Here is a 12990-nt window from a genome sequence, read left to right on the forward strand (position 1 = left end):
TGGGGGGCGCTCCCGCCAGAGGCCGGCCGCGCCCACCGCCGCCGCGCCGTACTGCTGGCGAGCGTTACATCAGCTGCCGCAGCTCGCCGGCGGGGCCGCCCGCGGGCCGTGACCGCTGCGCTCGGCACGTGAGTGCTGAAGCCGGCCTGCACACCAAACATACGGTCCGCCCGCGCATTTGAATGGCGCGGTTGAAAAGTGTATGACTCAGTCGCCGTGCGACTACTACGCCCGCCGCTGAATAGCGCAACTGGTCTATGAACGGTGCAGCAGGACTGCAAGCGACACAGCCGCGCTGCTAATGGTGCGGACAGTCAAAAGCTGACGTGGAAGGCCTCTGGAGATGAGCAGACCTGCCAATGGTGCAGTCGTCCCATGAATATGCAGTCTGTCCGTGAATAGTCGGCACAGGGCTGTAAATGTTGCATTCCCGACTGGCGCAGTAACTAGCAGTTTAACTTCCCGCACAGAAGTGCATCGCTTGTAACATATTCTGCGGAGAACAAGGCAAGGCTATCTCAGCCCACTAGCCGCGCCCAGACTGTCGGAGCACCCGTTGAGAGGCAGACTGGACCAACCCCCTGAGCCAGCACCAGCGGAGAGGCAGACCGGGCCGGCCTCCTGAGCCAGCACCAGCAGAGAGGCAGACCGGGCCGGCCTCCTGAGGCAGCGCCAGCGGAGGCAGAGCGGGCCGGCCTTCTGAGCCAGCACCAGCAGAGAGACAGACCAGGCCGGCCTCCTGAGCCAGCACCAGCAGAGAGGCAGACCGGGCCGGCCCCCTGAGCCAGCACCAGCAGAGAGGCAGACCGGGCCGGCCCCCTGAGCCAGCACCAGCAGAGAGGCGGCCGGGACCGGACCGGCCGGCCGCCGCCACAAGGTCGCCTCTCTGCACGCGCCAGGCGACGCCCACTGGAACGGCGGCGCCCGCAGCTGCTGCAGCCGACCGGCAGTGCCGGTAAACAAGGGAAGTGGCGGAGAGCACCGAGACGGCGGCGGCGCCGTCTAGCAGCCGGTCACGTGACTGCATGCGGTGGCGGCTTGCTGAGACGATACGACCAAGGTATCAGTCGATGCTTGGCTGCTTTTGGTGTTTTTCAGACACTGGCTGTACTGGCTATATTATACCTGGCTTTCCTTGTCTCAGACACAGACACAGAACACGGGTCCAGATCATGGTAAATGTTGCAGATAGCGTCCCGTGTGAACAGTGGGCGCACCGAACAAGGTCGACATGTTTGCACAAGACGGATTATGTGGTTATGTTCCCTGCAACCTGGTCGCACATGGCCAGCTGCCACTGGCCGCAGTTTATCTTTGAAAGGAGTCTCGCCTCTCGGGGTCTGTAGATTACACTTCGGAATGTAAAGCTAGTTTTCTGAAATTATTCCGTAACATCTTAAAGTCACATTAAGAATGGTGTAGCTAGGTTACGAAATGGTTTCCAGGTTGGTTGCTTCGTTGTATGGATTAGAGCGCTGGCGGGCAGTCCTTGATCATTTCAGGGCTGCAGAATGCAAGAGAGTGGGTAACGGTGAGAATGGGTAACGGTGAGAGTGGGTAACGGTGAGAGTGGGTAAGAGCTCCACACACCTAGGTTCATCCGCCAAGACATAACACGCACAGGGACCCTGTTCGGGTTTTGTGCGGCCGGGGCCCCCACCAGAGGGCATTTGGGCCTATCATGGCTGGCACATGTGACCTGTTGGTGATTAACGGGGCGTCGCGAGCACGCGGGGAGAAAGCGGGAAGGCACGGCGGACGATTTGTCCCGCAAACCTTTCCACGACACCATCCAACACATGTTCTCCTCGACAAAGTTCAGCATGGTTGTATCCATCCTCTTCACGAGGCCGCGACCAGGCGGTTTGTGTCATAAACGGTATTTCAGCGTTAAGCACGTTCTTTCGATAACGACGCCTCATTCAGAATATTTCAGGAGGCCTGGCCCTGCTTTGGGCGCATGAGATACACGCCGGTGGCCGTCGGTAGAGCTGCAGCCTCGCCCCACAGATGTGTGACCAGTTGGTTGAGTCGCACAAGCTCCTACGCATCTGGCAGCCAGCAAACTTGTCACCGCCACCGAAATGGAAGTGAAATGATGCTGTTAACAGTTGTGACATGCTTTTACGTTAAATTTCATCAACATTGATTACTTATTGTCTGCTTGCAGAAGCTTTTTCGAATCCAGGGTCACGCCCTTTGATGGCTAGCGTGTACATTTGCCGAGCCTTTTACTTGAGCCTTGAGCCTGTAGCGAATGGTTGGCGGTGCTCCCGAATACGGTAGCACTCACGGCAGTGCCCCAGTTATGGTAGCACAGCGGACCGGCGTGGTACAGGGAGGTCCACTGAACAAAACATGGCAAAAGCGGCAATGTTTTCATTGTTGTGTGCCTGCGGGGCTGAAAACATGCCTGCACAAGCGGAATTTTTGTCTCGTAAAACATAACAATGGTGACTGGTAATGTTTGGAAGGCCGAATCCTCTATAATGGTGGTGTGATGCAACATTCTGAGTAGTGCGTGACCCGGAACAATACAGTGACCTCTTTAGCGGTCAGCACGATGCAAAACGGCAAACGAACATGCTTTGGTCTGAACATAAAATGCATGATGCTGATAAATCGCTTCAACGGCAACAAGCAGTGCTTGTCAGTGCACTCAGACGCCCCAGATCCGTGAGCACATCGGGCCCCACGCAGCCTCTGCAGCGGCCTGCCGTATCGCCGCATGGCGCCGGACTGACGCCACAGCGGTTAGTCGGGGTGCTCGGGTCCGGCCCGGGACGACACCGGCCGGCCGCCGCCAGCCTCCGGCCAGCCAGCCGCAGTTCCGGCGCCGGCGCGTCACGCGGCGCGGAACGTCCCACGCCGCGGCGGCGGCGACGAGCGCGCAGCGCGCCCGGCGACAGTGGCGGCGGCGGCGGCGGCGGCGGCGGCACCGGCACGGCGCGGCCTCGGTGCGCCGTGCAGGCCGCCGCCGCGGCTATCGCCGCCCGATCGGCGCGGAGACGGGCCGTGCCGTGCAGCCCGAGGCCGGCCGGCGCCGGCGCTGCAGGCGCACCGCAAAAACCGGCGGCCGCCGGCCTGGGCCGGGCCACCGGCGCCCCTCCCCGCTCTCCTCGGCCGTCTCACTGCTGGGCCGGCCGGGTTAGCGGCCGGAGCGGCTGCCGGCGCCGCCGTGCGGGCGACAGGTGCAGTCTACTCGCCGGGGAGGGGCGCACCGTTAGCAGCCGCTTCGGTATCCGCTTTCGCGGCGGCCGCGGGGCGGCGGCGGCCCTGAACCCGGCTGGCGGCGCCCGCCGGCCGTGCCGCCGTCGCGGCGACATGCGCCGACACGGACCGGGGCTCGGCCGCGGCAGAGCGGGGCAGAGTGGGGGCAGACGAGCACAGAGCAGCTGGCACAAGGCCGACGATTAGCGGAAGGCTGGGGACTGGTACCAGGCAGCCGCGCAGTCAGCGAGGATGCAGCTGGTGTTGCGTCTGTGACGATGCGACTGGGCCTGCGTTGCAGCCGCGCCTGCCCAGCTGCAGGCCTGGCCTTTCCGTTTCGTTGGCGCGCAGTGATGACGTCTCCTCTCCGGCGAATATAGTGGATTCATGGGGCACAGGCCAAGGAAGGCTGTGCGACAAAGGCCTATCAGCTCAGCTCAAACACGTTATTTTGCGGTGTTATATCATGGCGATAAAGAAAAGAAAAACATCGTCTTGTGACGGCATAACCAATTAAGTTGCCTAAAGTGTCCTTAAGTGGCGACCCATTAAGGTGCCCTATCGGTGAAAACGCGGCGACTGCGGGTCACCAGTACGAATCACCGTGTGCCTCGCCATTGATGGGGATTATTGAACTGCTGATGGATGGCAACAGAACTCATATGCTGAACAGGCACTGCCCGCTGAAACGGTCGGTGTAATCGACATATCTGACGAACAAATTAAAATAAGACTACAACGTTTTTAGCTTTATCTTGGGCGCTAAGGTCAAACACCACGTAGTGAGAAGCTAAAGGAGCAGTGAGTAGCGGCACATAGTCTGAAGCGTATATTCAGTGCGGTAAAGATCGAACACGACGAGCCAGACTCACGACGAGAGATGACCCAACTATGCGCACGCATCCCAACGGAACTGGGTCACCTCCGGCTAGCGGCGGTCGGGCGTTGGTGGCGATAACGTGCACACAGCGTCACGGCCGGGAACTGCCGGCCGGGGCGGATTTCCGCCGGGCCGTCCGGCGAACAGGAGGCTGGGGTTACCGAGCAGCTCCCGCCAGCAAAAGACCACAGCCAACACCACACACGTGTGCAAACACAGGATGGAGACCCGTGCAACCTAAAACGGCCACTTCATCACGGCCACCCGCCCAAGTACTATCCTCGAATCAAAAGCACACGCTCGGTCCTGATCATTGCCGTCGATGTAGTGATCCACTCACGCATGCGCTAATGACACGTGGCGGACCTGCCAAGAGGTGGGCAGTGCACCACGATCCCGGCACCAAACATCAGCACACGCCGCATGTTACGGATGGAATAATTGTCCGGGCTATCGCCCCCGCCTGCTGTGTTATCATGTACACAGGGTGCATACTAATACACCATACGAGGACCGCAGTCTGAACAATCAGTCTATGCGTGATACTAATACATCGTTGTAACAACTCCGTAAAACTATAACGGCGTCCGATCCACAGCAACGTTTGCATCTGATGTTATGTTTTCTGCTGATACCTGGGCGCTCATCGGGATGGGATAGGTGCTGATACCTGGGCGCTCATCGGGATGGGATCGGTGCTGATACCTGGGCGCCCATCGGGATGGGATCGGTGCTGATACCTGGGCGCTGATCGGGATGGGATCGGTGCTGATACCTGGGCGCTGATCGGGATGGGATCGGACGTCTGTCCGAGCGGGCGCCGAGCAGCGAGTTCAGCGTCTCAGCATAGCACCGCCGGCCTCACGACGGAGTTGTTAACCGTCTCATTGGCTGCCTGAAAGCATTTGATGCAACAGTAGAGGTGAGGGCACCAGCAGTTTCATCCGACTTTCAGACATGCGATCATTTCTTACCCCCCAGCAACAGTCCGCCGCGCGTAATCCACGGTCATGAGCAAATTCGAAAGCCATGTAAGCGTGATGCAGGATAAAATCTGATAACTCGTTTGCCTGTAAAACGAAAGTCTTCCAGGCGCGAAAAACACGCATGCAGAATGGCTGCTCCGCGTGGGAGCGGCCAGCGCCGCGTGGGAGCCGCCTGTCGGGGTGTGCGAACCGTCCGGGCATGAGAGGTCAAGCTGCGGTGGACACCGTCACATCTCAAACCGGTCTGCGTCAGGAATCGACCAGCACGCCTCACGAGCTCCCGTCCCCGGAGACGGTGAGGCCATGCCCTGAGGTAGCAGCCTGCAGCCGCAACCCTGGCACACAGAACCTGACACACTAATGAGACAATTGGATGCTGCAGCACGGGTCTTGACGCGCTGCCCTTTTGAACACGCAGCTGTGCGCGGCGCACGTCCGAGCCGACGCACGCCGCCCGGACTCGGCCCGGTGCGCGGGCAGGGGCGAGGGCGGGGTGTCTCCTGGGAGGAGCGAAGTCCCCCCCCTCATCTTTTGGGATTAACGCAAAACTAGCCTTTTACCCTCACCCATAATTTCAGGCAGCTCATAATGCGCCCTCGGATATTAGAAAGTAATTCGTTGATTGTGTCAACCAGTCAGCGCTGTGGGCCCATCTCGGTCCAGACCAAAGCCCATCTTAGGCTCCGAAAGTGGTCGTCTCGAGTCCGGAAAGGTATCTTGATCGATCGGGAGACATCAAACGTGGACTCAGGGACAGCTATCATAAGCTCAGAAAGGGCACTCAGGTCGGGAAAGCGCCCGAGCTTGGGGATGGGCCCGTAAAATGGAATAAAAGCACACGCACTGGCGCACGACCTATACAAATGTATACTTTGAAATTGTAACGGAAAGACCACGGGGCACCCAGCAGGTCAGTCGCAGCGCCGCCCCGTCCTGCATGAAGCCGGTCTGTCGCAGCGTTGCTCTGCCCCGCACTGAGCAGGTCAGTCGCAGCGCCGCCCTGTCCTGCATTAGGCCGGTCTGTCGCAGCGTTGCTCTGCCCCGCACCCAGCAGGTCAGTCGCAGCGTCTCCCTGTCCTGCATGAAGCCGGTCTGTCGCAGCGTTGCTCTGCCCCGCACTGAGCAGGTCAGTCGCAGCGCCGCCCTGTCCCGGACTGAGCAGGTTGTCGCAGTGTTGCTCTGCCCCGCACCGAGCAGATCAGTCGCAGCGTCGCTCTGTCCCGGACTGAGCAGCGTCGTTTTGTCCCGCACTGAGCAGGTCTGAGGGCGCGAATTAGCCTCTCGACTATATCTTGTCGCAGGGAATGAGGTGCAACGAGGAGACGACGCCGCTTATACGAAGTTCCTTAAACAGCACGCCGTGTGAGGCGGGGGCGACGGCGAGTCGCGGCAGAGCCGGGCAGGGACGAGGCGAAAACAAGGGCGGCACCGAGCTGGGCTGCACATCGACCTCTCGCCGTGATCGCGCGGTGGGCATTCCTCCGCAGAGGCGTGTCCAGGTGTGGAGAGGCGGTGGTGCCACTTGACTTTCCTTCAAAATCAGACCATTCGAACGTTCTGCCACTCACTCCCCGCGCTGCAGCAGTCAGAATCAGTCCGCTGCTCGCGCCGCGAACCACCGCACCCCGTCGTCCCATCGTCCCGTCGCCCCGCCATCCGTCGTCCCGCCGTCCCGTCGTCCCGCTGTCCCGTCGTCCCGTCCCGATCTCCCGCAGCGCCAAGCCGCCAACGAAAGTGGCCGCCGGCCGGGCCGGGCCGGGCCGGGCCGGACCGGACCGGACCGGACCGGGCCGTCTGTTTATGGAGGCGGCGCTGCGGGACGATGGTATCGCCAGTCGGCCGCGCGGACGAGCCGTCCCACGGCATCCGACAATAACAAATGATTAGCCGGCGCCCAGCGAGCCTGGGCTACGTCTCGCCAGTGCAGACCTATGGGTCCCACTCGGACGCTGTGGGCGGCAAAGGCGCTGTCCACAGCGGCCCACAGCCCACAACAGATGCGACCATCAGTGTGCATGGCCGTCGGAGGTACGATGAGCTGAGCAGTAGCACTGCCGACAGCGGACCGGCTGTCCCATGTGTCCATCGTTCGACCTGTAAAACTGCAGACATTGGAGGCAGTGTCTTGCGTCGCAAAGGGATCCGATGAGGGTTAACGGGCCATTTAAGAAAACCTCCTTGATATTGCCGCGCCCCTCCCATCTATTCTGACAGGTATTTCACGAAGTCCACCCTATAGAGGGCACGCCCAGACCTGTACAGGGGCGTCTTGTGAGCAGCGGACCATTTCGCGCCGGCCGTAGTCCAGGGTCAGGGCCACTATCGGTCACTGCTGGGCTCCCGGGCGGCGACCAGGCAAAGGTCGGCGGGCGGGGGTTGTTATTGCCTTGTGCGTGCTCCCCTGCCCGGGCGTCAGCTGGGCCGTTCCGCTAACCCCAGCGTCACCCTCCCCTCCGGTCTCTCCCCTCCCCTCCGCCCCTCGTCAGCAGGCCAGGCACGCGGCCGTCGCGCGAGGGGAGGCACACCGGGACACCCGCTGATACAGCGACCCCTTTGGCCTGGAGAAATGGGTCGCCTGGGTCAGAAGGGGCCCGCTGGTCGGACCGGGGCGCGCCGTCACGCGACGCTGCGGTGGCGCCGCAGGATCCAGCCCTGAGCATGGCGGGCACGTGGGGCGGCGCGCGGCTGAGCCATTAGCAGCGAGCGCGCCGCGCGCGCCGCAAGCCGCTGTGGCCTTGGCAAACGCTGACCGGGCACAGCGTACGTGCTACGGGGGCTGCAGCTGTGCAGCCGGCCAGACGCCCGCCCTGGAATCCGGTCCGCTATCGCTCCAATGGAACGGGAGCATCGGATTCGGTGTACACGTACGCGCTGCGCTGCGGCGAATGCGCCGTGCCCTGGTGATCGGATTAAGTCAGCACTAATCTACACCCTTGTGCCGGTAACGGAACCTAGTGATTCAGTTTGCATGTCAGGGGCGGTGCAGGCGGCAGAAATGAAACGGAAAGCGTGCCTGGGTAATTATTATAATGCAGACGCTTGACACCCGTGTAAATGAAAGTTAATCATGCCTATCGTTGAGTTGTGCAATCTTCTCATGTATGCATGAAGCCCCAACATGCTGAATCGAGACTATGATATAGTGTGTTTTATTGTATCGTTCCAACCCTAAATCTTTCCGGGCTTCTTTTTGTTTCTGGCCTCAGGACTAAGCCTTCACAATGGAAATAAGTGGAAGGCAAGGAAGATCCGTGCCGACAGCTGGTCGGCGCCCCTGCTTTCCGATTCACCCACCGTTGGCGGAGCGGGTTTGACTCACTGTAGACACTCACTGTTTGCCCCCTGACTGGGATGGCCTGCGACCGTCGGCAGCATTTGCCTTAAGATCAGATGGCATGGGACAGGACGGACCGCGCCGAACATTACGACACGGGACGCATTCGCCACCCACTTCTGCTGTTGACTCGTAATGCCATGATGGGATGGTTTGTCAGGGCTGACACAACAGACACCGCTTGAGGGGGCGCTGATCCCGGATATCTATCCAACCAAAAGGTTCCCATTCGGACTAGAAACAAAGTGACCTCAGTCAGTAACCAGAGATGACAACCATCCCGTCCCGAACCAGCAAGACCGCACGGCACGTCACTCGCCACCACTGGAAGAGAGACGCCGCGGTCCGCCAGACCACGGGAGCTTATCCCACCAGCCCCAAAATGCCTTCTGTGGACTTCACCCCGCTCTCAGACATACCCCGCTCACCAGCACATTATGTCCTCCGCCTGCCGACCACCCTGCCTACCTTTAGACATAGCAGCCCACGCGCCACACTTCAAACAACGGCAAACTCGCTTCTCTGGACGGGCTCGGACGGCCAGAGCATAGCGAGAACAGAGACCTCTACGCATTTCGGTCATCACCGACAACCACAATAGGTGTTGCCGCTTTGCTGGTACCAAATACGTATCAAGTTGTATAAAATCTGTGTTACAGTCTTCAGCACGGAACGTTAACTTTCAATGAAAATACCACATGCTTACTACTTTATTAGAGAGTGGGGTATGATTACTATGTGTAACTGCGGCTTTGTTTACACTGTATTTAAAGCGCAACAGTGACGTAGCACACTACCTCAAAACGTCGAAGGAGAGAGCGGCCTGCCAACAGGCTGAGGGTTCTGGATTGCGAGGCGAGTTCAGTACCGCAGCAGGTAAAACCTTGCACTAACAAATGTATGCTGAATACGGAACGGGATGACATAAAAGTGGTGTAGAACTTAAGTTTGCATTTATTCTTTCCTACATACACAACGACACCAGCGAGTTACGTCACGAGCGTCATGTTGTATTTTTCTTAGCTGTCCAGATGCATTGGTTACATATTTACATAATAGATGATGTTATTTCCCATCAATCTTGTATTCTGCCTTCGACTTGAGCGCTAAAACTCCTAATTTGCCCTTGAAAACTTCGAAAAACGCAAGACAAAAACCGATCATTGAAAACCAAGCACACCGCGGTGCCGCTTCCACAAGTCACGGTTGTGAGTTCGAAACAGAAACACCATTTGGTCAGCTCGCTGTCACTGATAGGCGAGAGCTGTGTATCGAGCGATGTGCAGAAGTTATAGGCCATACGCTCAATACAACCCCGCAACCGGAGTCATCGTGGAAGTCTACTCACCGTAGCCACAGCTACCAACTGCCTAACCCAATGGTCGCTACAGAGGGTATAAGTTGCCACGACTACTTTTTTACTGCTCCTGACATGACGCCAATTGGGAGGCAGCGGTGTTTTGACCTGTGAGAGGACTGGTCTGCGTAGGTCGGTAGGTTCTTACGCTTCGGCGGCAGTGGTGTTTTGAGATGTGAGAGGACTGGTCTGCGTAGGTCGGTAGGTTCTTATGCTTCGGCGGCAGTGGTGTTTTGAGATGTGAGAGGACTGGTCTGTGTAGGTCGGTAGGTTCCTCCGCTTCGGCGGCAGTGGTGTTTTGAGATCTGAGAGGACTGGTCTGCGTGGGTCGGGAGGCTCTTACCCTTAGGCGGCAGTGGCGTTCTGATGTGCGAGAGGAGTGGCCTGTGTAGGTGGGTTTTCACTCTTAGGTGACAGCGGTGTTCTGAGGTGCGAGATGACTGGTCTGTGTACGTTGGCAGGTTCTCACTTTTTGGTAATTCGTTGCCCCAGCATCCACCTCTCGTGAAAAACAATGTGTTCTTGTTGGATTAGCTTGTACACAATTTGACGCTCTTTCTTGCTTCGCATTGCTTGCGAAATTTATCAAACAGGTACACCATATTTCTGGCATCGCTCTGTGGACATTCACGGTTTGTGGACACCATAAAGTCCATGCGTGCGACCATGATGGAATGATTACACAAGTTTGTCATAACACCCCACGAAAGACAGAAGGTTCAAACGCTTCTATAAGCTGCTTCTCAGCTCTCTTCGCTAATCACTGACATCTGCTAGTGCGTGGTATTCATGGTCAGACACTGCCACAGAATGACCTGATGGGGTCATTGGTGCATACGTAAACACATTCACTGTGGTATTCGTTCTCGCGATCCATGATTCGGAAATATTTGTTCTCAACACCCAACAAGCATAACCTGTTTTCAGACAGACATCGACTTAATAGGACTCCCATGGAAAGAGCTGTCAATGATAAGGCATTTCTTGAAGACAGGATGGATGGCGCGGGAGGGTTGAATGCCGACACTTCGCTCTACCTAATGCCAGCCCGACAGCTTACAAACCTTCTTGAAAAATTCACATACAAAGGTCACGGTTGCCACCATAAGCGCAACCATACCTGGTGTCGGTGGGTGTGAACCCTATAACGGCCGGACCTCAGGAACGTTAAGGCTGACTGGACTACTTTTCGTGCTTTGATCACATAAAGTGGCACCAAAAGAGAAATGGACCCATGAACATTTCTGTAGTGATAAAGCCCATGGTCCTCGATACTCACACCAGTTAAAACGCAAGAAATCTGTCCTTGGTCCCAGATCGCCCAAACCAGTACTAGTCGCACCATGATCTTGTCAACTGGACAAGCTCCATGCGACACATCGTGTTTTCAGACTCTGAATGAGAAATGAGAGATTGTTCGAAAGTTGGCCTTCTAACACTCATTTTCATTCATTCAAATCTTTCCATCATATTCGAACCGCAACGGTAGAGTGTCGTACTGAACACCCAACATGAAAGCTAGCAGCACGAGGAAAATACATGTGATGCTCGGTTTTCTCCCATTAAAACGATTGTACTTTCTGGATATACAGCTACATCGCGGTCACCCCAAAAAGTAAGACATTGGATCTACGGCGTTGTAAAGAATTAGCCCCACACGGCACTGCATCAAACAACCTTTTTTGGGAATGTTTCGCCTCTGCCCAGTAACATGAGGTTTTCTGTCGGTGATCAGGACGTGCATGAGACCGTTTGGTTCGGTTTCAATCATCAGGTTTGGCACCCACACCCGCCGCGTGCGCATAGACATCACCCGCGTGGACATCCCCCCTGCGAAGACGACCAAACTGCACTCCTGTCAGACCAGCCCGGATGCCTGCTGTCACGAAGGTTCGGTTACGCTCCTGTTTGTGTGCTTGCAGTGTGCGCAGGCGTGTTCTTCTCGATCCTTGCACTTTCGGCGCATTCCGTTCAGTGCAACTTACTACAGGGCATCGTGCAGATAACACAAAATCCAGCTTCCAACCAAAGGATGGTCGGATTTTGTTAGAATTTGTGGAATGAATACCGCGCACGGCTGCGGGGTGATGCTGGAGCGTGGATTCATATGCGACGCTCCAAACCACAACAGAAGACGCCGGGCAGAGTGTCTTCGACCTAACTCCGCCGGAAAATTTATACAAAGATGGAGACCGAGCCCTGTACGGACGGAGCAGGAATCAAATTCTCGAGAAACAAGTCAGTTAGGCCACAGTAAAACTAGAGGCGGAATGGGGATTTATAACGTTTGACGACGTAGATTGGGTGTCCTATCCGGAATCCCAAGGTGGGATAAGCTCCATACGTTGTCTTATGGAAACCCTTCCCAAACTTTCGTTATGTTCTCGAATCTGAGTCGAAATTGCACATGCCAAAACCATTTTTGCTCATTTTCGCGCGTCTGAGGCATCTTCAACCTGGATCCATTATGCTTCTGGGAGCTATCAATTTTGCAGGACCACGCAACTGTTCTCACTCGAGAAATACCCACATGGATTCTAAGATGGGCCATGGCACCACTTGCGTGAGCCCCTGGTGGCAGCTCAAATGAACTTGGAAAATAGAAGGTCAGCTCCGGCGGCCTGCAATCAACGGCTAAGGCTCGTGGCGGCTCACCTGGTGCCGATGCTGATTTCTTTTTTTCCGCCGGCCTGCACTTGAGATCCAGCGGTTCCCGCTGTGGCAGCTGCACCGGCGCTTTGAAGTCGTCATAGAGGTCGTCCTCGTCCTCCGAGTCTCCATCGTCCTCTCCCACATACTTCCTGTGCAGGACACCCTCGTCCTGCGCCTTCAGGTCACCGAGCAGCGTATCATAGTTGCTGCTCAGTTGCTCTCGCAACCGGAATGTCTTGGGCATCGTGCACTTTCAGCGATCGTCACGCAGCAGCAGCAGCAGCATCCGCCGGCCGGCCGCCCGCCGCGCGCAGGACTCCCCAGCGTCTCGCGCACCGAACTGCGGCAGTCGCGCGGGCGCCGCTTCTGCGGCGGGCGGGCGTAGCCGCGGGCGTTCGGAGTCCGCCTGGTCCAGGGAAGACTGCGCATGCGCAGACTGAGCGGTGCCCGCCGTTGCAATGCAGTGTAAAAATTCTCAGCAGGTTGCACGTGCGCGGCGCGGCGGAGCCGCTGGCATTGCAAGTTCGCTATCGGCCAACATGGGCAGATCTGCAGGGACAAGCGGTGCTGG

The 12990-nt window shown here is 57.5% G+C and overlaps 1 protein-coding gene across 1 annotated transcript in view; it reads right to left on the reverse strand.

The window, feature by feature from the left end:
- The window catches only part of LOC119092547 (zinc finger protein 628), a 27755-nt gene extending 15092 nt beyond the window's left edge, over positions 1-12663 (reverse strand). The window contains exon 1 of the mRNA XM_037215505.1: positions 12423-12663. Coding sequence (XP_037071400.1) covers positions 12423-12663 — 241 coding nt within the window. The remainder of the gene's footprint in view (positions 1-12422) is intronic.
- Between the last annotated feature and the right edge of the window lie 327 nt (positions 12664-12990).

Source organism: Pollicipes pollicipes, unplaced genomic scaffold (genome assembly GCF_011947565.3).
Source record: "Pollicipes pollicipes isolate AB1234 unplaced genomic scaffold, Ppol_2.1 Scaffold_3447;HRSCAF=4054_pilon_pilon_pilon, whole genome shotgun sequence".
Classification (NCBI taxonomy): Eukaryota; Metazoa; Arthropoda; class Thecostraca; order Pollicipedomorpha; family Pollicipedidae; genus Pollicipes; species Pollicipes pollicipes.